Source organism: Anneissia japonica, unplaced genomic scaffold (assembly GCF_011630105.1).
Source record: "Anneissia japonica isolate Jap-2015-1 unplaced genomic scaffold, ASM1163010v1 scaffold1302_len1884557_cov193, whole genome shotgun sequence".
NCBI lineage: Eukaryota > Metazoa > Echinodermata > Crinoidea > Comatulida > Comatulidae > Anneissia > Anneissia japonica.
Window position 1 is genome coordinate 273,301 of NW_022736804.1, and position 27,142 is coordinate 300,442.

The window sequence follows — 27,142 nt, forward strand, 5'->3', positions numbered from 1 at the left end:
TACATGAATTTCATTTATTTTCTCTTATTAAATTCAATAATTGCTGAAGGCATAAGAGTTCCTAAATCTCACTCCTCCATAAACCTCCTAAAGCCAGGAGTTTAGGAATAGGTGAAGCAGAAAGAAAAATTAATTTTGGTTATGTGTTTATAGTTATTGGTTGCTGAAGTGTGGAGAGATAGGTTCTGGCAATGTTGTAATCAGTTGTGTGTTGGCCGTGATGCTGACTATCTGAAACAGATATCATTACACTGGAGTTGGATGCTTAGAAAAACTTTCAGGGTTGTACCATTCATCTTGCAGGGCAATGCATCAAGGTAAGCTCATAAAAATTATATTTAACTCATTGGTAAATGTTTAAATTTATAAGGCTATACCATTTTTCTTCTTGGGTTATAAAATGTGTGCGACACTTCCCTACTGCCTGGGTAATAAAAAAGTTAACACATTTGCTAAGGGATAAAAATGAAAAATTCATCTATACCTACTATTGTTAACTTGCTTAATATGCATCATTAACTATTTGATGGTGCTTATTAAGCAAGTACCAATTTTTTATAATCCGGTGGAGATTTAAAATTTGAATCTTCAAAATGTTTTCTTATGAATGTTACTGTATAAATGTTTAATTAAATTAGTGGATCCTCTGGTTTTAAATAGGGATTAGCTAAGATAGATACCTTTATTATTGTCATAAAAATACAAAGTACAATTATGAAATTTTCCTTTCATATTGCGAATCTACTCCCGAGTATAAATATGTTACAAAAAAAAACATGGTATCATAAAAACTACATGAATTTCATTTATTTTCTCTTATTAAATTCAATAATTGCTGAAGGCATAAGAGTTCCTAAATCTCACTCCTCCATAAACCTCCTAAAGCCAGGAGTTCTCTATGAATTTAGGAATAGGTGAAGCAGAAAGAAAAATTAATTTTGGTTATGTGTTTATAGTTATTGGTTGCTGAAGTGTGGAGAGATAGGTTCTGGCAATGTTGTAATCAGTTGTGTGTTGGCCGTGATGCTGACTATCTGAAACAGATATCATTACACTGGAGTTGGATGCTTAGAAAAACTTTCAGGGTTGTACCATTCATCTTGCAGGGCAATGCATCAAGGTAAGCTCATAAAAATTATATTTAACTCATTGGTAAATGTTTAAATTTATAAGGCTATACCATTTTTCTTCTTGGGTTATAAAATGTGTGCGACACTTCCCTACTGCCTGGGTAATAAAAAAGTTAACACATTTGCTAAGGGATAAAAATGAAAAATTCATCTATACCTACTATTGTTAACTTGCTTAATATGCATCATTAACTATTTGATGGTGCTTATTAAGCAAGTACCAATTTTTTATAATCCGGTGTAGTGGTGGATAAGTTGCTTGGCCTCATCTATTTTTTCCTTGAATGCAGTTTTTTTCTATGGGTTTTTTATTATGTGCAATATTTGTTGTGTTTTTGATTTTGTATTTGAAAAATATTTAAATTTTCTAAATAGATTGTATTTTGAAGTCATTTATGTAATCTTTTGGTATTATTGAATTTAGTAATTTTTTAATGTGATTTTTCTTATGTATTTTAATGTTGTGTCCATTCTTGTTGCAATTTTATTTATAATATTTTTAATATTCTTGCATTTTTAATATATTCTATTTTTGTAAATACATTCATTTCAGCCTTTGGCTGCCGTTTGTATATTTCCTTTTATACCTGAATAAATAAATAAGAGTAACAAATATTTAACATAAAACTGAAATGGAATATTCTATTTTCTAGGCTTACAGAGTAACCTTCCTATGGTATTGTGTTACTGTTCTATAAGTTTCTATTCACCTTTTGTTATACTATGGGCGGTAAAGAATAGTGTACTTGTTCACGATTACTCATTGAAAGCATAGTAACAAGAGAATCAAAGTTTACTCCTAGTACATAATCATACAATACTGCCCTAGGCAGTGAACCATAAAACTTGGAATATAAGACGCATTGTTGTAAAGTGGCATTAAAAAAATTCATGAGTATACCTTAGTATGCTTAAAAATAAAAGGTCAGCATTGCATTTCAACAATTGAATACATTTTGTTTACTTGTATATTGAATTTCCGATAAAACTTCCTACAATTTAATAAAAAATGTTATGGTGTGTAGGTTCATTGTTGAAACTGTTGCTATTAACAGCTTTTGTTTGAAGCTGGGAGAGGCACGAAATGCTTTTTAAAGATAAGACAAGAAATTACTCCTTAAAAAAGTAATATGTTTATCAGACACTTTGTAATATAGGCAGAAAGTTGAAATAATAATGATTATTAATTACTGTACCTGAAGAACTTACAAATAGTATTGCCAAGATTGATGAAGTAAATTGAAACTGGAATGTAATTAAGCCTATTGTGTGGTAGAAGTATCGCATACCAAGATTTGCATGTTCTCATTAGCTATTATGTAACCAAGATTTGCCCAGCTCATTTGCATATCAATAAGCCTTTCTGATTGGCTGGTGTGTGGTTACAATATCCTTCACTCCATTACAAGACACACATTCAGAAGGTTGTAAGCCAAGCAGCAAGGTTGGTTTAGTGAGAACATGGCTTCATGGTCAGAAGGCTCTGGTTTTGCAGCAGATTAAGCTGTCATTAGCATAGGAATGCGGTTTAGAATATCAAAAACTAAGCCATTTTGTTTGCCAGCACAAAGGGCTAAGATTTACCAGTCCTTTATACTAAAGGCAACAGGTTGGTACAGTGACTACTAGTGAGAAGGCTGTAGTGTTACAGATTTAGGCTACAACATAAGCACGAGTTAAGGGCATGTTTCTTCCAGTTTAAAATCTAATGAGTTAAACCGGTATTCTTGTATTCCTAAATGTGTGGTTGTCTTAGCCATTGGTAAATGTGTGGTAGCCTAAAGACATTGGTTTTTAATAATGCCACAGTAGTGAAAGGATGCTGTTAGCCCTACAGTTCGGAAATTTACTTGCGGTAGTTGTTTAGGTATTTGTTGTTTAACCCTATAGAACTGCACAATGCACATTGAATAGGCTTTTAGTTCCAGTTGTATTTATCCATTGACAATGAATAGTGTGACCTGTATTCACCTTGTGTTCAGTCTAGTAGGATTAGTCCAAGGTTTTTGAAAAATATTTCCACTCTTAAAAGAGGACATATTTCACAACTTGCGCTCTATTTGAAGAAGCTATTTGTATACTTGTGTTAGCTTTACAGGTGAAATTGGCTGTTAACGATTTAAATCGTAAAGCATTTTTCATTTGGAGTTTCATTCAATTTTACTAGGCCTTTATTTTTCAACCTATTGATAATTCATGTTCTTGTCTGCTTAAAAATATTTACAAATGTTTCTGAATGTTTAATTTTAAATTGATATAATCTTTTCCACTGCTTTTTTAGTCTTCCTAAAGAATTTGAGGCGATTGCTAGCAGAATATACCAGCACTTTGGCAATGAAGATGAGAGCTCTCGAAACTTTGTCAACATATGGAGAAGTATCGGGCATGTTGCTCCATATCGGTCTAACTTGGTGGCGGAGATGGCAGAGCATCTTGATACACTGGCCAACTGCATGGATCTACAGAGATTAGCTCAGAATTTACAATCTAGCTCCGGGATGAAGGCACTGAACAGGTGTATAAAATTCCTAATCCAAGATCATGGGACCACTTCAACGAAGGTTGTTGAACTGTTAATGAAAGTGGAAAAACTGAATTGCAATTCAAGTAACACAATTGGCAAGTCCTTATTTTTTTAACTAACCTGTTAGGTCGAACTGTGGGTGATCAATTAATACTAATTTGCATTACATGTGAAGGTTTTAAATATTTTATCCTTGTATTGCAGATGATGATGTACTTGACGAGATTGACCAACTTGAAGCCCACCTTGTTAATTTCTCATTGTACAAAAGACTGCCGGACATGGTGGCGGTAGATATTGGCATGGAAACTGAAATGAATAAGGCAACTGAAAATGATGCAAATGCTAGAATGGAAGCAATTGTAGAAATACTTCCACTGAAACAACATTTGAAGGCGATGGCAGAACACAATGTCCTCTGTCGCATCTTGGAGAAAAATGTCACTGGTGTCGATGAAAAGTTAGTACACTGTCTCATATGCATGTAGTTGATAAATATTCTTAATATCTGTATGCATGTATGCACAGTAGTTGCCGGTTTCCTGTTACTTGTCTATTTAGTTGCAGGCTGTGATGGGTGCCAATGCTGATATATGAAGAAGTATTGCACTTTTCATGGCCTGTCACTTGTAGGCTCCTCATCCAGTGTGGCGTGAATCTGCTTTTGGGTCGGTAGGCCATGTCTGTTGCTAATACTGATCATGCTACCGCAGTATTGCACTGGACCTGGCCTTCTGAATCAAAGCTATGGTCAACCTAGAAGAAATCAAATGGATCTTAAATGGTAGTATCGTTCTCAACAATCAGTGTGGATGAAAGGGATGTGGAATAGAGTGAACTGGCTAAGCAGTTCTTTAGGTCTTGAGGAGTGCAAATCTGATGGTAATTCAGCCCAGAATTGCACTTCTCCCGGCCTAGAGAATCCAGTCGTTGCAACAAATTCCACTGCAGCAGACCTGAATATTAATGGCAGGGAATTGCTACTTGCTACTATGGATCACTAGATTTTCTACTAAGTAAATGAGCAAGAAGTTTTATATGCATTTCTCAAGGTGTAAAAGCAAAGCTGTATGCTTTTTCAACTTCCCTTGTAGATGGTGTTCAATGAATTTGAAAAGAATCTACCTTCGAATACATGTTCATATCAATCTTTGTATTTGTGTATATAGAAATGTTTTTAAACTTGATTACTCTGATTTATATTCAGCTACGACGAAGACCTCTCTAGTTTGCTAACCTTCACAACTGGATCTTGCCTAGCGAATCTGAACCGGCAGATGCTGCTGCGACAAATGTCAGATATGTTGCATGACCAACCAGAACTGGGGCCATGTATTTTGCAAGCCCATCAAAAATTCACCCAAGATGTCATTTGGCAAGCAGCCAATATGCAAGTTGATTTCTGGTTGTCCTGGACATCAGAAGATGAAGAGAATGAACATGGTTTATGGTTCAATGTAAATAAGAATTTAAAATACCATGATTACACTATAATATAATTATTTTAATAAACTGAACAAAGCTTGTGTAACAATTTTCACCTGGTGAATATTTAGACATAATCTCTAAAACCAATTGCCATTGTCAAAATTAAGCAACGTGTTTGCAATAATTGAAATTGACCCATTATCAATGCATTTTTAGGGGAACAGCTTGCTATATTCACCTTTACTGTCACACTGCCTTTTCAAGTTAATGGTTTCTGAAGGAAATGCAACAGTTACGTCAAAGATGGCCGACAAATCTATTGCAACGATTACTCTGGGGAAGTTTAAGGAAAAGAACGACCAGCTAATGAAGATAAAAAATATATTGTGGCAGTGCTCTGGGATAATGGGATCAGATACAATGGAGCAAAGGTGATGTTTTGGGTCGAACATCAACAGTTAGCTGCTTAATAACAATTAAAACAAAGGTTGTTAGGAGTGGGACATAATAGAAAAATGAATATAAATTAGTATTTGTGTACTTGTGATCATTGTGGAAAACTAGATAATTTAATTGATACTAAAATAATTAAATGAAATTTATATTACACTATATTATGTAGATTATGTAATGTACATAAATTCACGCACTACATATAGTGCACCTATTATATAGCAAATTTCACCTCCCTGCCCTCATCAAATTTTGGAGCCTCATGAAAAATGTGCTATTTGCTATTTTTCAAAAAGAAAAACATTCATTTTCGAACGGACAATAAAAATAATAACTCGGAAAGAATGTCAAGTCTAAGAGGTGGGAACATAAATGGCAGAATTAATACACATTCATTTTACTTTTATAAAAAAATCTATTCTTACTATTTACTGGCATGTTTACCATTAGTATATAGGATAGTAAGAAACAAGTAGTAAATACCTCACCAAAAAATAATTTTAAATCCGAATGCGAAACAATTTCATTTTGTGTTGAAAATGCACAGTACTTTAATGCTTAATGGGAATGTATTATACACGCTGCAGTACAGTATAAACTTCAAAATACAAACATAGTAGCAGAGTATGGATTCAATCAACAGACATGGAAATATAGAAATACTAAAATATATAACTCATTACTGGTGACCAAGGGAATCCGTAGTTCAAAACCATGGTGCTAAACAAGCTGGTGCGTTGGTACTGCTTCTGCTGCATCAGATGTTTATTTAAACCTATATACAGTAGGCACTAAAAGTGCCTCATGCATATGCTTAATTAGGTGCATGATTATTGTAGCTAATCAGACAATCCAGGATGTTATGTAACCATGGTTTGTTATCAACAAGAATTAACGTGACAAATAATTGGGGTACTGAAGTACGAGAAAGAAGTTAAATCACATGAAACATGGAATGGGGTTGTATACAGTATTAGCAACCTTTAAATTTACTTTAAAAAGTACAGTATACAGAAACATGGATTGGTTTTTTTTTTGGTTTTTACAATTTCACAAAAAAGTTTGTATGACAAATTCACAGGGAGCTACTCATAAACATGCATGTGCTTTCACTGGGTTCTTCTACATGCAAATACAGTACACACCTAAACCAACTGTTTGAATACTAGAGCTTCCCTTGCTCTTTCAACCCAATAATTAACCACCTTTTAATTTTACAATTATCCATTTATTAGTTAGGTGACCTTGACCTTTCACCTCAAAATTGAATGTCCTTAGACTAGTATATACCATTCCACTAAATTTTATGATCTATTTTGGTTAATCCTGCAAACAGATAAATGGTTGTGAGTACAAACATCATGAAGAGATATTGAATCATTACAAAGAAAGCAGCATTGGCAGGATTGTACAAATACAAAATATACGTTTCATTTTTATTAGGAATGTTGGCTTCAGTTCGAAGCCAACATCAATATGAAGCCACATTTAATGTCAATTATGGAAAAGACCACATTTAATGACATCAATCATGAAAAATGCCACATTAATGACATCAATTTTAAGCCACATTTAATGACATCAGTTTGAAGCCACATTAAATGACATCAGTTTGAAGTCGCATTAAATGACGTCAGTTTGAAGTCGCATTAAATCACGTCGGTTTGAAGTCGCATTAAATGACACGAGTTTGAAGTCTCATTAAATGACATCAGTTTGAAGTCGCATTAAATGACATCAGTTTGAAGTCTCATTAAATGACGTCAGTTTGAAGTCTCATTAAATGACATCAGTTTGAAGTCAAATGACATCAGTTTGAAGTCTCATTAAATGACATCAGTTTGAAGTCGCATTAAATGACGTCAGTTTGAAGTCTCATTAAATGACATCAGTTTGAAGTCAAATGACATCAGTTTGAAGTCTCATTAAATGACATCAGTTTGAAGTCGCATTAAATGACGTCAGTTTGAAGTCGCATTAAATGACATCAGTTTGAAGCCACATTAAATGACATTAATTTGAAGGCATCATTAAATGACATCATTTTGGAGCATCATTCTCAACACATTTCTATTAATGTTCTACCCAAACTTTTTAACCTAGTTGGGTTCAATAATACATTTTGACGGTAATTATGTGTTGTAGATCACAGTTACAGTGAAATTGAGGGCCGTTTATTTAAGTATATACATTTTACACAAAAAACCGTCTCCCTCGAATAAATGCTCCTTAAAATTCTTTTCCAACAATAAATGCCCCGGGGCGTTTATTCAAATATATTCAAATTGTTCACAAAATGGAAGCATAATTATGAACATATAAATTCTGTGCATAGAAAATTAATCCTAATAAAATATGATTACCATACTATCAACAAGCTTACAACACGAGTACGGTACCTAATACTTTTAATACCGCTGCAATGTTTAACAAAATCTTTTTTTTTTTAGGTCTGTCGATCACAAGTCTCTCTGCTTACACTTGTGTCATCTTCTGACAGCTTTGTCTTCATTTGTAAAAGAGGAAGCTGTGGAGAGGTACCATCAACTCTTGGATGCCATCACTGCCATTCATACCTCAGCAGATCAGAGTAGTTTGAGATTATTTACAGGATCCTTCTATAACATCTTCCATTTTGAAGGAGAAACACAAGCAATAGAATTTGATCAAAAAATTGTAAAAAAACTACCAAGACGATGTATTAGACTGATGTTGAAGTGCTTTGAACTTTTACTCCAGTCTTCTTCTAGCAGCGACGATAACTGTTCGGAGGATTTTGTAAACATGCCAGAACACCTAGTGACAACGTTACGGAATGGTTCTGGTTTTGTGGTTCTCGGATGTTTGCAAATTCTTCTACTGTCTCCGTGTGGACCAGTTGATCCAGCGGAGAAGCAGTGTGTCAAGTTAGCACACTTGAAGAAGGAGGTAGAGTTCAAATATATTTTAGCTACACATTCAGTTTTTTCTTGCATCCTTTTGATATCATGATTATTATCCATGTCTGCCAAGGACAGATTGCAGTGAAAGTGTCAACCTATTTGAAACTTTTTTTATTAACACCACAGTTTTACTTCAGTGACAAACTAAATGGGGTTTACAAGGGAATACATCACCTCCCCCCCTTTTTTCCCCTTTTTCTTTCTTACAAATGTAAGTTCCAAATTTGTAGGATTTCCCCTTTTTCTCTTGTACAGTCTCGTATACAGTTTTTGTTGGCACACATTGAACATTGTTTTATAAATATGTTTGATGCGTACAGTTCATACACGATCTTGTTCGGTTATCCTCAAGAATATGGTATAACAATTAATTAAATAAATTTAATGATATTAGTCTAGCAATTGACTACATATCATGGAGCAAATAGCCATATTCCGGTCTGTATGCATTCACAGACGAAATTTAATTCATGCACAAGTAATGAGACCCATTCAAAAATACTGATCTTAGTTAAAAAATTAAACTTAATTGCAATTATTTACTAAATATCACTTTTTCTACTAGGCCCTGGATATTGAAAGGGAGTTGCAAGTGAGGGGTATGCAGCTGCAGTTGCTGACGGGCAAGACCCTACAGGATTGTAAAATCGACAAACATCCTCCAAGACTGCGATTCCTGCTCAAACGATTGACAACTGTCCAAATGCAGATAGAGAAATTAGCTCAAAACACAGCTGCTCGACCGGAAAGGTGCCAGGTGGGATAATTCAAAATTAAGTTCTTTCAATTCTAATGCTAATTTATGTTAACATTTTTTAATGTAATTGTTGTTTTTGTGTATATATATCACATCATTTATTTTGCCAACAATTTTTTATAGAAATACAACAAAACACTTTTATCTATATAACATATTTCATTGCGGTTAACTCATAAACTCACTGGCTTTTGTAGAACTCCCCATGAACATTTGATGCTAAGAAAAATGCAGTTTTAAAGCATGATGAAATAATTTGTAGTGTTTGTATGTCTACAGTTAAATTTTTTGTGTTATCAGGAATTGGAAGAACTGTTATCTCCAAAAGTAGAAATTGCTCGAAAAACCTTTAAAAACTATTTCAAAAATTGTGTTGTGTTTTTTTTATAAACTTGCGTCATTTTGGTTCATTTCAAGAAAGATACCTGTTTCTTTGTTAAGCAAATTTGGGAAAACATCTTTTCGTTTACATAAATTGGATTGGATTTAAACACCAAGGATAGCCCACGAAAGTCTAGAAGACAACATATTTCCAGTGGGGTCCTTCTGGTGGTGATTGTGCAGTACACGGGGAGACAATCCCCTACTCTTTTCCGAAGAGTGTACTGCGTTCTTTAACGAGCACATGGGCCATAATGCACACGGGACCAACGGCTTAAACGTCTCATCCAAAAGATGGTGCGCTATTGTAACTTGTATTTCAGCCCTCTAGCTGAAACACAAGGAGAGGCAGCGATGGGAATTGAACCGGGGACCTAGAGGTCTCCACAGTTTAGCGCACACACAGCTTATAATTTTCTGTGTAATTGCAAGACATCAGAGTTTTTTCTATTATTAAATTATAGATGTTTATTTTTCTTTTCAGTTCCATGACCTGGTACAAGAAATTAACCACTACAAATCCAGTATTGGCTCTGAGCAGACAGTAGAGGGCTTGTTTTGTGATCTACGGACGAGCTTCTATGAATCACACACCACAGACAAGTTCTCTGATGTCCCACCTCTGCTGAGACGAGGGCGGGCCTGGCTCCACTCCCAGCACCAGTTCATCTCCAAGTTGCAAGACAGTTACCCCCTCTATAGGGACCTCATTCAACCATTCCTGGGAGGCGTTTCGCACTTGATCTACGGGATGCAGTTGATGGTGGAAGCTGTTGAGCGTTTGTACAGACGACAATCACTGATGATCAACACTTCACTGGTATATATGATATTTCTTTTCTTTGCATTATTTTGAATGCATCCCACAACAGTGGGATGCATTGTGGGATTAATTTTTTTCACTTCATGATTATTTATTTATGATTTTAAGTAGTTTTCCTAATGCTTTCATGTTACTTCAAGTGCAGAAGTGAATGATATAAGTTTTTTTTTTTATTAGGATATTAGATGTCTCGAGAATGTGATACAAAGTCTGACATGCTTCCCTTTGCCTAGTTGTCTGCACCAAACCAGCGGAAGTAGAGCTGACTTTCTGTGCAAAGAAGCAACGATGCAGACAGTGCTGGGCCTAGCCAGAGAAAATCATACACAGCATCTTGCAGAACCACAGATTGACCACAAGAACAGGTATCACCTAATGTCCACCTTAATATTGTTGTCATTGTCTTCATGTAATCATCATCACCATAATTTTTGTCATCACAATCATCAATATCATCATGTCATCATCATCAGCATCGTTATCATCATTCACAAATATTAATGGTGCCTGTAGATTATTGACTTATTGAAAAAATATATTTTGACAATAAGTATAATTTGTGGCCTGGTGTTTAAGATGCTCGCCATAATTCCATGGGCCTGGGTCCAAATCCCCTGTCAAACCAGAGTTAGTTTTTCTCATGACTCGCAATATGATGCGATTTGGTATATAAAGTATCACTATCATGCAAGAGATGAATCATTCATTGTTGGATGAGATTGAAATAATATCAACTATATACATTTCACTTCAGGCTGTTGATGATCATTCTCCTCCATCTACAAAACCACACCATGATGTCCAGCTATGTGTCGCCCTCAATCATGGACTTACTGACAGCCATTTTTTCAACATTTGTCAATTCGTGGCAAGATGCTCAAGAGGCAGCAAAAAAACTTGCAGAAGAGGAGGAGAGTCTGTTCCGGTTCAAAGCCAGAGTCCATTGTGAGGAAGCAACCGACGAAGAACAGGAGGAGATGGAGATAAAACAATCTTTTCCATCATTTGATCAGGTTGGTTTTCTTACATGATGACATAATCTATTTATAGCCCACAGTCATCTTTTCTATATGTTCAATAAACATTCCGAGTTCTCAGTCCTTGTACATGCTGACTTATAATACATTCTTTACACATTACGAATATATATGCAATTGTATTATTAATATTCATAATATATGCCTCACAAAATATGAATATACATGCAAATGTATTATTAATATTCTTAAGCACACATGCTAATTAACATACATTATAAATTTTCATTACAAAAGTAAATTTGGATTGTACTGTGACCATCTACATTTCAAAATATTGTTTTACCTTAATAAGATATACGTTGCCACTAATAGGATTTTGCTGATCTTATCATCCAACCAACCCTTGAAAGTAAACCAAAGCAACAAGCATCCAAGGATCAGATGTCATCAACAAACAATGATAACCATGGTAACTTGTCACAATTGGAGATGTACCAATTGACCACAATTCATCGGGATGTGTTTAGTAAATTAACAGACAGCCATTGGCTAACAGCATCTTGCAGTACTATAGAGAGCGTTGATTATTTTGAAGTTTTTCGTCAGGGTTATCAGCTGTCAGCCTGTCTGTATGATGGATCTATGGATTTACTAGGTTAGTTAACATGAAATCCTTAATCAATCAAACTGTCAATCCATAGCCTACAGTTTCGCTAACCATTTCTTAAGATTTTTTGAATACAATAACTATCAAATATTCTATAATTTAATTTCATTTGCAGATTCCAATATAGATGCCCAACTCTGTGGATCTCACCTGCTGCAAAATGGACTAGTCCTAGCACAGATTCACCCTGAAAGCTCTGATGTTCTTGTAACAAATCCTACCACAAAACCATTTGACATATATCATGACCCCTATGTGTCGGAGGTTGCACAATGTAGACCGATCTTGGAAAAGTTCACAGTACACATCAAAGAGCTTTTGAAGGATTGGCCGGATCATCCCATTTTGAAACAGGTAATTTTAATTATTACATTCTGAACATTACAGCATTACTGACATGTCTATCTCCTTTAGTAAAGTGTACATGTTATAAGATATGGATGAGGCTACATTATGGCTATCTGGCTTCTTGCCTTCTTCCATCCATCCATTTCTATTTCCACATCAACGCAGAGATTAGGCGGAAAAGATGACAATGGATTTTGTCATGTACTAAGGACCAGCAATATTGCATGGACAATCAAAGTGAGAATAGAGAAGAGGCAGAACATGGACAACATAGAGAACAAGGAAAAGAACGTGGCAAAAGAAAAAACGACAATCCATGATAGCTTGTGAGAGTATGTTAATGCCCTACATGCTACATAACACAATATTCGGTGCCACAATAAACATTGTTTTTGTTATTGCAGATGGCATTGATAATTAAACGTATACTTTCATTCCCTGTAACCTCATCCTTAATGAAGTTTGCTTCTGGGTTAGAACTGCTTTTGGAAAAAGCTCAGGTGAGAACTCAAGAATGAAATACACAAAATTTTAGTTATAGGGGAAAAATACAATTAGATAGTATTCGTTAAGAGTGTTAAAACTACATCTTATTTTAGAATCTATCTTTTGTATTTGATGTATAGAACACCAAATACAATCTAATAACTACACTTCTAGTATAAAATATAATATTAAGAACTAAATAAACTGTATTCTAATACACATACCATGTAGTAAATTCTAGCATTCAGTATGCAAGTCCAGGTATCGAATATTAATCAGATAGACGACTGCACAATCAATAAACTGTTAGATGTGCTCTGAATATTGAAAGAAAATGAATGTCGATTGATGGATTGAGGTAACTAATGGTAATTATTACATAAACTTGAAGATTGCATTAGGTAACACTATTAATTACTTTTTTTTAGGAATGGGAAAGGAATGCTAGCAAAGCTGTGTCACTTCAAGACCACTTGGAAAGCGTGACTCATATGATAATCCAGTGGCGTAAACTGGAATTGAAGTATGTATAAATTGAGGGCAGCATATATTTTTAAACTTGTATTCATATTTTTTAAGTTTCAGTTAATCTTATCTTTTTCATTGATAAATAAAAATATTTCTTCAAAAAAATGTTATACATATTTTATCAATTTGTAATTGGTGTACAACATAATTTTATGGGAATCATGAAAAGCTTTTGGGCGTTGGTGATGTCTTAAGGTGCCCTGTGACAAACAGTTCCATTTTATTCATGAACGACATCGTGGCTGATTTGCATAGTTTATTATATTAGTTGATTTCCTTTTAATATACTAATTATCATTTCTGATATTCTTAATAAAATATTTTTTGATTTGCAGGTCTTGGGAAGCCTGTCTTGAGACTGTGACTTACAGAGCAGCTGAGATGTCCGCAAAATGGTGGTTCCAACTCTACCAGCTCATCCAATCATTCCTATCACCTAACCTGGATGACTTTTCACCTTCTGAAAAGGAAACGACAAAGCCTTCTGGGATACAAGAACTTGTAAAAGCCCTGCAGCAGTTCATGGAAGCAGCAACCATTGGGGACTTCGAATGTCGTCTGAGCATGGTGTTTGCATTTCACTGCCAGGTTGTACACCATTCATCATCTGACTATAGAGGTTTGTTGCTAAGTAAATCCAGATGCAATTTGATGATTAAATATATTAAATATATTATGATACTTTTACTATGTTTAAAGGGGAAAATCAATGATTTTTAGTTAGGGGGTGGGAAAGGGGTTCTACCAAAAATTTCAGATGTTTAGAATCAACACCACCATTGGAGTATGATCTCCTCATGACATGGGTGTTTTTGATAAAATAATGTTTTCAGAGGTCTTAAATAAAAGTTTAAATTTAGTCCAACTTATTTGGCTATTATTTCACAGTCATAAAAAAATACTAGTTGATAACATTTTAGGGTGTTTAGACCCCTGTAATCCGTCCTGGTTTATTACATTTTAGTAATTTATTGTTCTATTAATATTATATTTCAGTTGAAATTATGAATGTACTGTGGAATGTCTACAAGTTCTATCGGCAGTTCCTATTAGCTGTTCAAACTGAAGTCCAGAAGCAGAAGAAATCAATTGAAAAAGAACTGAAGGTAATGAAACATAAACTTCATTTGCTACTCAGTGTCCCAAATGATGATGCTATATTAACATAGTAAGCCTGAGTTTAGAGTGCCTGGAGAGAGGCACTCTCTGGGAGGGAGGGTGTTAGGAGAATCAACTTTAAGAGAAAGTGTGTTAAAGGAGTGCTCTGGGAGTACATGCTCTAAACTTTGCAATGTAGCTTGGTGTTGTAAAGTTGCTATTTTGGTATCTTGTTAGGACTTTGTGAAAATTGCAAAGTGGAACGACATCAACTTTTGGGCCATGAAGGAAGCTGTAGCAAAAACTCACAGGACACTACACAAATTCAGCAAGAAATTCCAGGTGAATTTATAAAACATATTTATGAATATGCAAATTAAAGCTTCACTATACATAAAAGATTGCTGTTGTAAACTTAACTTATCAGAGTAACATAGCTCATTTTGTTAAACACTTAGATAACTATTGCACGATTCCCAGGGGATTGAGATTCCTGTGTTACAAAGTCTATCCAGTTATTCTGTGTTTCAGTTAGAGTACTGAAATACAAGTAACTAAAATCTTTAAAGCGTCCATCTTTTGTGCTCTCTTATAAAATTCAGTCCCTTCATCCTCAGCAACGATCATCTTGTCGCTTTTCACTTTGATTTTGCTTTGTTAACTTTTGTATGTCTCAATTATCTTGAATCTTTGAAATGGTTTCATTATTCATTGTTTAAACCTAGCTAAATAATAATATTAATTTGTTCAGAATATGTATATGGCAGGTGAATCCCATTGGGAATAGGAATTAATTTTCCTTTATAACCTACCATCTCTATCTTGGAGTAAAGCGGGATAAATAAAATACATCAATTCCAGTAGAGAACTTTTGAATATATATGCATAGAAGCTCTTTTAACACTTATCATCAGAAAGAATGTACTATCATTATTTAAGTATTTGTTGTTCCCATAGTGGTTGTCTGGACTTCTCAAGTAGTAGAAATTTATATTTTGATCTTATTGGCTTGAATTCTTATTATTTATATAATGATTTTCATTTCAGCAAGCCTTAAATACTCCTGCTAGATCTGCATTTTCTGACGAAAGTATTCCAAAGGAAATGCCAGCAGTCGATGTTGAAAAATGTTCTATGACAAATCGCACGAATTACATCTCGCCTGAAAGTATGAAGGTAAGTCATTAAATTTTACTCTTAATCTAATTGGCTATTTTAGGGTTTAGTTCAGGGTTGGTCAATCCTTGATATTTGTATTTGTAATTAATGCAAATTTTCATATACTGTAAATGCTTCAATAAGCGCCGCTGCAGTTATAACATTTTTTTAGGCTTCAGTGAGGCGCTAATTCGAAAGCGGCGTTTATAACAAAATATTGGCGTGGCGCTTTTCATGCCCATTCCCATGTTACCTATTTCACATATTCCTGTAGTTCGGTAGGCCTACATCAATGTAAATAAACGTTTATAAAGAAATGCTTTTGTCTATTTATTCATTTTAACACTGAATACATTGTATTTAAAACCCTGTCTCTCAAAGTGTTTCATTACACACAGGGTAATATATACTTTTAACTAAGCGCTGCGGCGCTTTTTGGAGAGCGGCGCTTAACGTAAAAAAAAAAAAACCATGTTTGGTGCGGCACTTAATTCAAGCATTTAACGTAACTTACTTACTAGGTCGACCACAGCCGAGCATGGACCCTCCATTCAATATGGTTCCGCATACTCATTTGTATCTTCTAATCCAGAATTTTCATGTGATGTTTAACCACTGCAGTAACATCCTTTCAAACTTATTGCTTTAAAATTTCCACTCTATTACACATTTACAAACATAGGCAAAATTTCTATTACTTTCTACAGGTCTATTTTGATCATGTTTATGAAGATCAGACACAGGCAGATGGACAGCCAAGCCTGCAGAGCAGGCTGCCATCACTCTTTCTACGCATGACCAAGTTGTGCAGACGCATCTTCCATGAATCCCAATTCACGAGGTTGACAACATCACTGGATGGATTCATCGCAACTGTCGTTACCACTGTGCATGATCTCCAGGCATTGGATGTCACCAAGGTTTGTTCCAAATCTTGTCATTGGCCACTGAAAAAAACTTGTATTGCTGTACAATTATGTTCAATTAGCTTTGTGTGAAAATTAAGAAAATAATTTAGAGGATGTGTTTAATGGCAAATAAAATTATAATGATGGTGAAGATGGTTATAATATATGAATGAAAGGAACACACTAATGCAAAACAGAAAAATAGTAATACAAATGATTGGATTTTTGTTTATATTTTCCCTGTAGCATGAAGATAAAGAAAAACAGAAGTCAGAAGCTAAACACATTAACTTAAGAAAGAGGAAAGCTTTGGCTACACTTTTTAGGGAATTTACCAGAGCAGGTAAATAGATGGACATTATTACTTATTATACAAGTAAGCTGGTTGTCATTTGAACGAACAGGTTTTTTTCAAACATAAGCTATCGGCCATCATTTGTATTTTTTGCAGGACTATCATATCGTAAAGGCTTAGCCCTAACAGAGCAGGAGGGGGCAGATGCAGCAATGGAATTGTCTGCTGTTGACCTTGGTGTTGCCCTCAAAGATAAGAAGTAAGATGTTTATGTGATTTTGAAATTCTTGTATTTCATTCTTTAAATTATAAATCCAAAGTTTAATATATTGGAATTTCTCTTATGAGGACACACACTGCATTTAACAGAGATTTCAAGCAAAATCGAATAGTTTAGTTATGAATTATAGTCTGCAGCATTACTGTCCATGTACGGACAGTATTTGCCAACCACATGAGGGCAGCATTCTACAATATCTTGTTTTACTTGTATTATAGGGAATGTGAGGATACTGTAAGGCTCTGGCAAGGATGTGAATACTACTTCTACAGGTCTATTGCCAGGAAAGCTACATTTTTCAGTGCTATAGACACTCCATCAAAGGTAGGAACATGCTAAATAGTTTCAAATTTCAAGCAGATTTCCATGGTTACAAAAAACCTGAAAAATTACTTTTTTACAGGCCTGGTTAAGTCATAGCAATTACCATTTATGCTTTAATGCCATGTAAGTTTAGGGGAAGTTAGACAATATTTGCATATGTTTGCAAATTTTTATATAGAATATAGAATTTAAATTAACCAACGATTTTATATATATTTACAGGAGCTTGGTATTGGAAACATTGAACGCTGTCGTGGTTTCTCGGAACACATCTCCTCGCTTGTCGTTAAACAACGTCAAGAGATAGCTGAAGTTACTGAGGATTTTGATCACTTAAGGTATATAACTTTGGGAAGGGAACTGTATTAAATCATCAAGTAATACAACCATGAGGTGCCTTACAACAGCATAATAATAAAAATGTAAAAACAAATAAAGAGATAGTTTAAATGGTCTCACCCACTGATATCAAAGTAACATCTGTCTAAATGAGGCAGTTAATCCACAAAAGCAGTATGCTGAGGTCCGGCACTTTCCACCACATGATAAAGCTGTGACTCTACTAACATGCACTGCCGAGACAACGTTACCTTGAGTAAGGAAAAGGTGAGACCACACCTGAAATAGAAGTACAGGTACAACATAAGAGGATATATTAAATTAAATTAAATTAATAAAATTTGTCTAAAAATTCATTGCAAAATTTATTGAATTTGCAGGAATTTATTTGAACAGCTGCAAAGAATCAAATCTAAAGAAGGGACTAGTCCCATTCCGTGCCTGCCGAACCAGACAGCCATTTCAAGCCGTCTACTGTCCTTACAAAACCTGCTTTGCCAAGCTGGAGAAACTCTTCTTCAAACAATGATGTTGCTGGAGTGCTGCCCTCTCATGGCTGGGGATGAGGAGTCGACATTGATACCATTCCCTGTTGAGAAACTGTCAGCAATGAGTAGAGCCAAGAAAGGAGATTATACTTGGGCTAGAGTCATGACATCTTTAAAGGTAACGTACTGGGAAAAGACCCTACCCTGGAGTCGGATTGCTCGGTCGTTCCGTGTCGAATCAACGCAACTTTAAATTTTCACTTGTTTGCATGTTTACAACTTGGCAATAAAATATATATATAGACATTACAATTATATTTAAAAAATTTAATTACAACCATTGGTTTATTGCAAAGTAATTGACAATATTCACAGATTTTTTTACTCTCAGAAACATGTCAAGTGTGACATATTTTGGAATTTATTATGTCTGGGGCAAACATATACACTATATAGCTTGTGCATACATTGTTTATTGATATGAAAACACCATCAAACAGTTGATTTTGCTCTGCCAAACTCCATCAGCTCAAAACAATTTTTGTATACCATCCCAATGCAAAACAACGAATCTTCATCGTTGATACGTTGTTTTGCCTCATAATCTTGCAGTTACATTGTTTTACCAAGGAAAATCACTAGATGAAGATAAGTGAAATTTTCACAGTTAACTTAGGAGTGCTTAATTTACTCCAAATAATATTATCTTAAAATCGACAAAACTGTCAGTTATGTTGCAGTTACGTTGCTTTGTCTCGAGACGGCCGTGCTTGGCACCTCAAATAACCCTCTTATATAGAGCAATTTTCATCATTTATTTTTACTGTAAAAAATATTTTTTATTGCAGCAATGTCAGGAGAGAGTTGATTCAATGAAAGAAGTAATCAACCCAATTGCTATGAAGTTGCATTGGAGAGACAGGAAATATGTTTTAACATGGTGAGTATGGTTGTAGCTAACCAGCATAGCCGTAGTTAAATCAGACACTCACAACTGCATTCCATCACACTTCTTAATCCTAATATATGGCATGTTCATTTTGGAGAACAATATTTCCCTCTTCTCTTAGACTAACTTTGAATTTTTTTTTCTAGATTAGCACAGGCAATGACATATTCCATAAAGCTGCTTACTATTTGTGTATTGATTCCTTTTTTTTTGTTGTGAGTCTGTGATTCTTGTTTGTTCTCTACTACTGTTATTTTTTTAGACACTGCACCTTGAGCACCAATTTGGGGCTGATGTTTGCGCTTTATAAATCATTATTATTATTATGCCATGTATTATTTTATTATTTTTTATGTTCAGGAGTGATGTCCAGGTGTTCCAAAGTACGATATCTAACATCAAATCTCTAACTTTGGAGCTGTCCAATGTGGAAGATGCCTTCGCCACTCCCTACACCCAAGAAAAATCAGCCATGGTCTCATCCCTGTCTTGTCTTAGGAATGCCATTGACTGCTTTGAGGATGATTTACAACCAGTTACTAACACGGATTCCAGTATGTACCTATTAAATCAATATTTTTTTTTTGTTCGAAACTATTCATCAACTTAAACTGTTTTTAAGTACAGTATATGGATCAATTAGTAAGTATACTAATGTTCAGCAAATTTGTTGATTGTATTTAAAGGTCCTTTGGACAATGTTGGTACCAGAAGCTGTGCATTCCAGTGTTCAGTGGAAGCCCTTCTCAATCGTGTCCTGCTGACTGTACAAAACATACAAAAGATGGAAACATCGAAAACTGAAAGTATTGAACAGGACAACAAACACAATGACGAAAAGTCAGAAGAAGGTACAGTAATATTGTTAGTAGTCTTTCATAATTAAATGAATTTAATTTGATTGAAATTTAAAGAAACATTAATTAGTTTTTCATTTTTTTTCTGAGTTATTTAGCCTAAATTTAGGGTTAGGATATTTATTTAATTTTATGTTATTACTTAGTAATTTGATTTTTTTTTTCAGATGCTGATGATGAATATGCAAATGAGTTAATTGAGAGTCATATCAAATTATTAACCAGTGGTTTATCAGAAAGCAAGAAATGGATGGACAGTAAAAACATCAAAATGGCTTTGAAAACCATCATATCTGATTTGGTAGAAATGCATATGAACTGTCCAAGTGGAGAAACAAATACTGCGGTGAGAATTAATACTTGGTTAATAATTAATTAAATTATATTAATTAATTTCATGTGCCCCGAAATTTAAATTTCAAAAAATCTGTTGGGAGTGATACTTCAGACTACTTTCTTTATTCAATTTATTGCAACTCATCACAAAAAGAACATATCAAAAACATCAGACACAACAAAAATCAGATGCAAAAGGACAGGTTCCTCAGACATGAGGTTCAAACTAAGGGTAAAGGCCCTGGACAAAAAACATCAAATAACATAAAAAATACACATAAACTCTCATATATAAATACAAGAACATTTAAAAAAATGTTTGAATAAAACAAAAAAAAAACCTTTGGACAGAAAAAAAGTATATGTAAAAGCAGCATACCATACAGGGCACCGTCAATGGTTTTGCAGTGCACATCTTCCAGCAAACACCAGTATAATTTATTTGTTTGAAAAGTTTGTCATTTATTTATTTATTTATTTATTTATTTGTTATTATTGCTACTGCTACTATACTATATGTTATTATTATTGTTATTGTTACTATTATTGTTACTATTAATATTGTTGAATGATAATATCTAAGGTTTTTTTTTTGTTTTTTGTTTTTGCAGGAACTAAACAATAGTGTTGCAATTCTGCTGAGGATGGTACCAATACTGCATCAATATTTACAACTAGTCATGTTTCACCTTCACCAAATGGTGTCCGCACATCGTACTACCAGCAAACTGCTTTCCATATTGCTTGGTGTGTTTACAGAGTTGGCGACAAAGGTTCGTATTGTGGTCATAAGAACATATTTAATTTTATGTCATTTGAAATATTTAGGTGAATTTTTTTTAGGATGCTTCTACATTGTATTACAGAGAGTTTATCTTAGTTACATTTTTTTTTTCATTATTTTTTGCAGGGATTCTGTGTTCCACCGGAGTTCAGTGATGAAATAGGTGAGGGAGGGGCTACCGAATTTGAAGATATTGAAGGCGGTGGAATTGGAGCTGGTGAGGGAGCGAAGGATGTGAGTGATCAAATTGAAAACGAGGACCAAGTACAGGACACCAAGAAGCCAGGTGATAATGATGAGGAAAATGATGCCAACAACCAACCAGACCTGGAGGATGAGGAGCATGGTATTGAAATGTCTGAGGATTTTGAAGGGAAAATGCATGATGTTGAAAAACAAGGTAGGTAGTATTAGTGTAAAAGGAGTAGGATATGATGTATAACAAATTGCTTTTGGGATGCGATTTCAATATGTTTATCACCGTCTTATTTTTCTTGACAGCTTTTGACGAATCTGGTAACGAAAGCGAGGGCGACGATGAGAACCAGCTAGATAAACAAATGGGTGATCTTGGTAATGAAGAAACTGACAAGTTGGATGAGCGCATGTGGGGTGATGACGATGATGAAGAAGATGAAGAGGAGAAGGACAAGGAAAAGAAGGATGAATATGGTGATGGGGCAGGGGAGGAGCAACAATCACAGTTAGTAGCTAAAGATGATAATCAAGGTATTCTGTTTGTTTTTAATATGATTTATATAGTGCACATATCCATTTGCTTTCCTCTTCATTGGATACAGGATCTATCATAAATGATGTGCAACCGACTTCCTGGGAGTATTACTAATCATGCATATAAGTCAACACCTCCAATTTCCTTCAAAAGCATTTACAATTTTTGGTGAAGCGAGGAAAACAGATAAAGTGTCTGGTCCAAGGAAACTTCCAATGTGACCACCATTCGTCTTTTTTGGTTAAATTGTGTCACTCTTCTAGATCATAATGTAAAATATTGCTTGATGTGAAATGTTTTGTAATAACTGTTTTGTATTGGTTCTGAAGGTGATGAATCTGGTGATAAAGAACAAGACAAGGGAGCAAACGAAGAAAATAAGGAAGAGGAAAATGAAAAAGAAACTACAAAGCCAAACAACCTTGAACCAATGGATGAGGTAAGAGAATAATTTACTTTAAAAATTATATATTTCTTATGGAGAAAAATCCTAATTAGGGTATAATTATATATGATATAAATACACTTCTTTTATTATATCAATAAAATTCTTTAATTGCAGGGATTAAGATATTTATATAGGATAGAATATAGTTTCTTTTCTTTTATGTTCATTCATATGTGTTTATCCTGTCATCTCTACTTGTTTGCTTGCACTAGAAAACTTGCTAGCAACTTCAAACATGTTTTGATTTATTTTTTAAAAATATTTTTTCATCTTAAAGGAAGAATATGATGATAATGTTGATCCAAGGCAGGCCAACAATCCTCCACCAGAAGTTGTACCAGAAGAACTTGACCTTCCAGATGATCTGGATCTAGACCAGATGAAGGATGGAGATGATGAAGATGAGGAGAAAGAGGAAGGGGCTGGTAAGAACAAGGAGGGAATAGATTTTATCAACCTTTTTCACACTAGTTTCTACATCTAAGAGTCTTTATATGTTACTGCTCTGAGTGTAGCAAGAATGCTGACATTAAGTAGCCCTCCATAGTTAGCCTGTGGTCAAAGCATTTGAAATGAACTGCATCGAATTGGTGCTTGACTAATATTAATATAATAATTTTTTTTATTTACATTTTAAAAAATACATTTTTTCTTTTAGGGGAGAACCCACTTGATATTGAACCAGAAATTCCTGATAATAAAAACCTTGATAAAATGGATGATGTAGAAGAACAGAAAATGGAACAGGAAGGAGAAGACGATAATGACAACACAGATGAACAAGAAGATGAGAAGATGAATGAGCAGGAGGGACCAGATGATGCTGAAAGAAGTGCTGAGCCTCAGGTATGGATTTGTTACTCAGAATCGAGCACTTTGTATTTTTAATGCCAAGGTGATATAATATTGTCATCTAACTTACATATTCTTAAATGAAATTGTCTCTAAATGCAGTAATTTGTTTGGACCAGCAGGAAAATGATGATGAGGAATTGGTTGAAAATGATCCCACATCTGAATCTTTACCGGATCAATCCCACAACTCGGAACAAATGCCGGAAGCAGCTGAACAATTTGGAAAATCTCACGAGGAAACTGATCAAGTGAATAAAGATGAGGGCGGGAATGATGAAACTGGAAAATCTGAAGAAAAAGAGAAAGAAGAGGTAAGCCTTTTTAAATTATTATTGTTCTTTTAAATGTTTTTGACAAAAGTGGCAGGTATCTGTTTTAATATTAATTAGGCTACAAGCGAATCAAAGCATAGGGAGCCAGTATGTATACATTTTTAATGACTGATAGTTATGGAATTAATTTAAACAAAAAAAAAACTTGAGTATTTCATGCTTTTCTGTGTAGTTGAACATATAAAATATATCAGTTTTAATGTTTGACAAAAATAGGAGCATGGAACGGGGTCGTCTCAGGCCGAAAGATCTGAAGGACATGATGGAGACAAACTTTCAGAGGTTACAATGCAGAATAGCCAAGATAAAAAAGATAGACATCGGAAGCGACCAAGCCAATCAGATTCGGACCGTACACTTGGTGCAGAGAAAACACACAAACGCTTGAAAACAATCGATGAAACCAAAGATGAGAGGCAGACTAATAATGATGAGAAGGTATTTTAAACCACCAAATGTTTGTTGTTGTTCAAAACATTGTGATGTTTGGGTACTTGATATGTATGTTAAAATTGGGAAGACACTTAATAATTTAAACTTTACCAAATTTCAATGAGTCCCATATTGATCTATAGCCAATTAAAGCCCTATGCAAAGATTTTAAGAATTATTTATGAATATTTTTATTGGTTGAGAAGTATTCTATCATTTAAAGATGAAAGCTAAAATGACAGCAATAATGATAAAAGGAATAATATTAGGGGTCCCACAATTTGCAAGATTTTCCAGAAATCTGGACAGCCCGCACCCCTGCATGCAAGTAAGAATGTCCCAGAAAATAACCCATCTCCTGTAAATTCATAATATTGGCGTGTTTTTACTACTTTAGCACCAATTGTCTCAGAGAAGTCAGTGCCCTTGGTGTCGCCATGCGCAGCAGAATAAAATTAAATGTGTTAAGAAAGCTTGTTTTTACTAGATTTCCTTGAAGGGACTTCTTCCTACTTGGGACCCCTGTAATATTAATTTGTTGTTATTTGATAAGAAAGTATAACATAGAAATTTATGAATTCATAATTGAAAGTTTTTGCATTCTCCGCAGCAATCTGATAAAGCAGAGCTTTATGAGCATGTGCATGAGACGAGCAGCCATGATGTCGAAACTCTGGATACTGCGACAAATGAACAACAAGCCGAACAGCCTGCCCTCAATGCTGGCAGTGATGATAGTGATGTTGGTGACATGGAAACTGATGATAATCTACTACCTCATGATGATGAAGAAGTAAGACCTTTTTAGTGTTAGTCAGAATATTGACCAAAAATGCTGTAAACAAAATTATTTCTGTAAATATAAAGTCTGAGTATATTTTTTGGAATTGAATTTATTGATCAGCAAATCCGAAATATAATTTTTAGTGTAATATTTAAAATTGAAATGTTTTTTTTTATTTTAGATTTACTGTATGCTTAGACACTTTATAAATACAGATTGAGCTGGTAATTAATCATAATATGTATTATAAGTCAATCCCCCACAGTACAATAATTTTTCACATAGTGTACGCTTGGCTTGATCTGTTTTTTTTACGTTTGTGTGCAAAAGGTGAAAACAACTTTTACAGTATGTATTGTGTACCACGATGAAAATTGAATTGTAGGCCTAAATGAAAATTACTTTCGTAAAACAAGGTTGATTAGAACCTGAAGAAAGTTACTTTAAATTCAATATGAAATATGAATAATTAAGAAATTTTTAGAATCAATGGACCCTAATAAACTAAACAAACTGAACATTTAATAGGAATATTCTAGACCTATTTTAAAAATTCAAGAAACAAAATTAGATGTGTCCCTACAGCCAAGGCCCAGAGGCTGTAGCGTAGCCTAGTTATGCAATTATCGAACGGTTTTACCTTTCTACACCGACCAAAAAATGATTACTGTATTCTGTCAAATGCTTTAAGAAATGTTTATTTCTTTGACGAATGTCTATCAAAATGGCATTACAAACACAATAGTTAATCATTGTATCCATATTGTACTGCTGATGTGTGACGTCTCTAGCTCTGTGAGTTAACGTGTACTGCAGGAGCACAAATCAGCGTACACGCAGCTAAATGTGAATATGCACACAGTATGCACATCATATTACTATAGCAACTGATGACTGCTACCACAGTTGATTGACAAAACTAACATTAAAAGACGGCGATTGACTTGAATTAGTAGAGCTGCATGTATCGTACACTAGCGGAAAATTATTATACTTGGTTAGATTTAATGCATTCAAAAATTTCCTTCGGGCTTTATATTATTGTACTATGCGCAGCTCTACTAATTGATTAATTATGTTGTATAATACTGTAAAATGGCTTAAGTTTAAAGAGTGAATTTTAACTAAATTGCCAGTTAGCTGTAAACATCAATTATGTTTGTCATTTTAGGAGGCGGAGGACACCGAAAAGATGGATACACTTCCATCATCCAAGTTGAAAATGAGCAAGCAAGATGGAATTGATAGAGAGAAAAATGAAGAGCAGCCATCATTTGATGAAGATGAAGAAATGAATGAAAAATTGAAAGAAGGTAAGAAAAGAAAGCTTTCTATACATGTTTCTGTTCCAGCATCAATTCTTTCTATTTTTGTATTATTTATCTAGTTTTGGTGTAGTATTATATATGATTTTAAATTTAATCTTCCAACAGAAAGCAATTTGCCATTTTACATAATTATCTTGAATATATTTGTTATGAAACAGTCCAAACATATTAGGTTTTTTATGTCAGACTCTGACAGTGTTTAATCGGACTTTGATAATATATTTCATATCAATAGCAGAACTCAGTTAAAACCACCTGAGCACTTTCATAATGGCATGCACATTGCTGAAGATTCTATAGAAAGTATCTGTGATTAGACTGACCATGCATGTTAGTTGGTGTACAATTCATCTTGGTCAAGGTTAGTTCAATGTGAACACAGCTTTAGTCACTAATACATGCAATATTGCATGTATTAGTCACTAAAACATGCAATATTGTGCATATTGGAGGAAAATTGTTTCATCCTTTTCATACAACTATTTTATCAACCCAGATTCAAGTGAAAATGTGGCATCTGCTCTATCAATGTATCATACATCCTTTGACCACCTTGAAACCACCAACAAGCAACCTTTAAATCCAGAAGAGATTGAGGGTCTGAGAAAAGAGTTGGAGGAACAGCTTCTGGTTGTGATGCAGAACAAGGGAACTATAGAACAGGTTGGTAGCGCTCATCATCATTTTTGTCTTAAGCCGGGCACTAAATGTGTTGTACGATCGTCGGCCTACAAACACAAGCCTGTTAATTTAGAGCGCTGGATCACTGAACAGTTCAAACAGATTGTCATTAAAAAATATCTCCATAAAATAAAAATAAAAAGTTGGAGGATTGTTTTTCCACATTTTTGATTAAGTAGGCACAGTTAAGATGTTACAAATTTAGTACATTTTTATGCTAAATAGATGCATTTGTCATTATTGTCAACATCTGTGATGAATTATCTCGCATTATTTTTTACACTGG

General features: G+C 34.4%; 1 protein-coding gene across 1 annotated transcript in view; it reads left to right on the forward strand.

The window, feature by feature from the left end:
* LOC117116858 (midasin-like) overlaps positions 1 to 27,142 on the forward strand; it is a 63,069-nt gene that overhangs the window by 32,355 nt on the left and 3,572 nt on the right. The window contains exons 51-91 of the mRNA XM_033260959.1: positions 154 to 317; positions 371 to 428; positions 957 to 1,120; positions 3,412 to 3,749; positions 3,859 to 4,114; positions 4,862 to 5,111; positions 5,299 to 5,513; positions 7,986 to 8,463; positions 9,043 to 9,234; positions 10,100 to 10,435; positions 10,616 to 10,803; positions 11,193 to 11,451; positions 11,791 to 12,073; positions 12,201 to 12,439; positions 12,838 to 12,933; positions 13,348 to 13,442; positions 13,783 to 14,066; positions 14,444 to 14,553; positions 14,783 to 14,887; positions 15,593 to 15,721; positions 16,411 to 16,623; positions 16,858 to 16,954; positions 17,063 to 17,165; positions 17,405 to 17,510; positions 17,733 to 17,848; positions 18,230 to 18,515; positions 19,186 to 19,277; positions 19,647 to 19,840; positions 19,973 to 20,137; positions 20,311 to 20,489; positions 21,091 to 21,252; positions 21,390 to 21,663; positions 21,765 to 21,992; positions 22,326 to 22,435; positions 22,722 to 22,869; positions 23,103 to 23,290; positions 23,416 to 23,610; positions 23,848 to 24,069; positions 24,674 to 24,856; positions 26,019 to 26,160; positions 26,672 to 26,838. Of these exons, the coding sequence (XP_033116850.1) occupies positions 154 to 317; positions 371 to 428; positions 957 to 1,120; positions 3,412 to 3,749; positions 3,859 to 4,114; positions 4,862 to 5,111; positions 5,299 to 5,513; positions 7,986 to 8,463; positions 9,043 to 9,234; positions 10,100 to 10,435; positions 10,616 to 10,803; positions 11,193 to 11,451; positions 11,791 to 12,073; positions 12,201 to 12,439; positions 12,838 to 12,933; positions 13,348 to 13,442; positions 13,783 to 14,066; positions 14,444 to 14,553; positions 14,783 to 14,887; positions 15,593 to 15,721; positions 16,411 to 16,623; positions 16,858 to 16,954; positions 17,063 to 17,165; positions 17,405 to 17,510; positions 17,733 to 17,848; positions 18,230 to 18,515; positions 19,186 to 19,277; positions 19,647 to 19,840; positions 19,973 to 20,137; positions 20,311 to 20,489; positions 21,091 to 21,252; positions 21,390 to 21,663; positions 21,765 to 21,992; positions 22,326 to 22,435; positions 22,722 to 22,869; positions 23,103 to 23,290; positions 23,416 to 23,610; positions 23,848 to 24,069; positions 24,674 to 24,856; positions 26,019 to 26,160; positions 26,672 to 26,838 (7,809 nt within the window). The remainder of the gene's footprint in view (positions 1 to 153; positions 318 to 370; positions 429 to 956; positions 1,121 to 3,411; positions 3,750 to 3,858; positions 4,115 to 4,861; positions 5,112 to 5,298; positions 5,514 to 7,985; positions 8,464 to 9,042; positions 9,235 to 10,099; positions 10,436 to 10,615; positions 10,804 to 11,192; positions 11,452 to 11,790; positions 12,074 to 12,200; positions 12,440 to 12,837; positions 12,934 to 13,347; positions 13,443 to 13,782; positions 14,067 to 14,443; positions 14,554 to 14,782; positions 14,888 to 15,592; positions 15,722 to 16,410; positions 16,624 to 16,857; positions 16,955 to 17,062; positions 17,166 to 17,404; positions 17,511 to 17,732; positions 17,849 to 18,229; positions 18,516 to 19,185; positions 19,278 to 19,646; positions 19,841 to 19,972; positions 20,138 to 20,310; positions 20,490 to 21,090; positions 21,253 to 21,389; positions 21,664 to 21,764; positions 21,993 to 22,325; positions 22,436 to 22,721; positions 22,870 to 23,102; positions 23,291 to 23,415; positions 23,611 to 23,847; positions 24,070 to 24,673; positions 24,857 to 26,018; positions 26,161 to 26,671; positions 26,839 to 27,142) is intronic.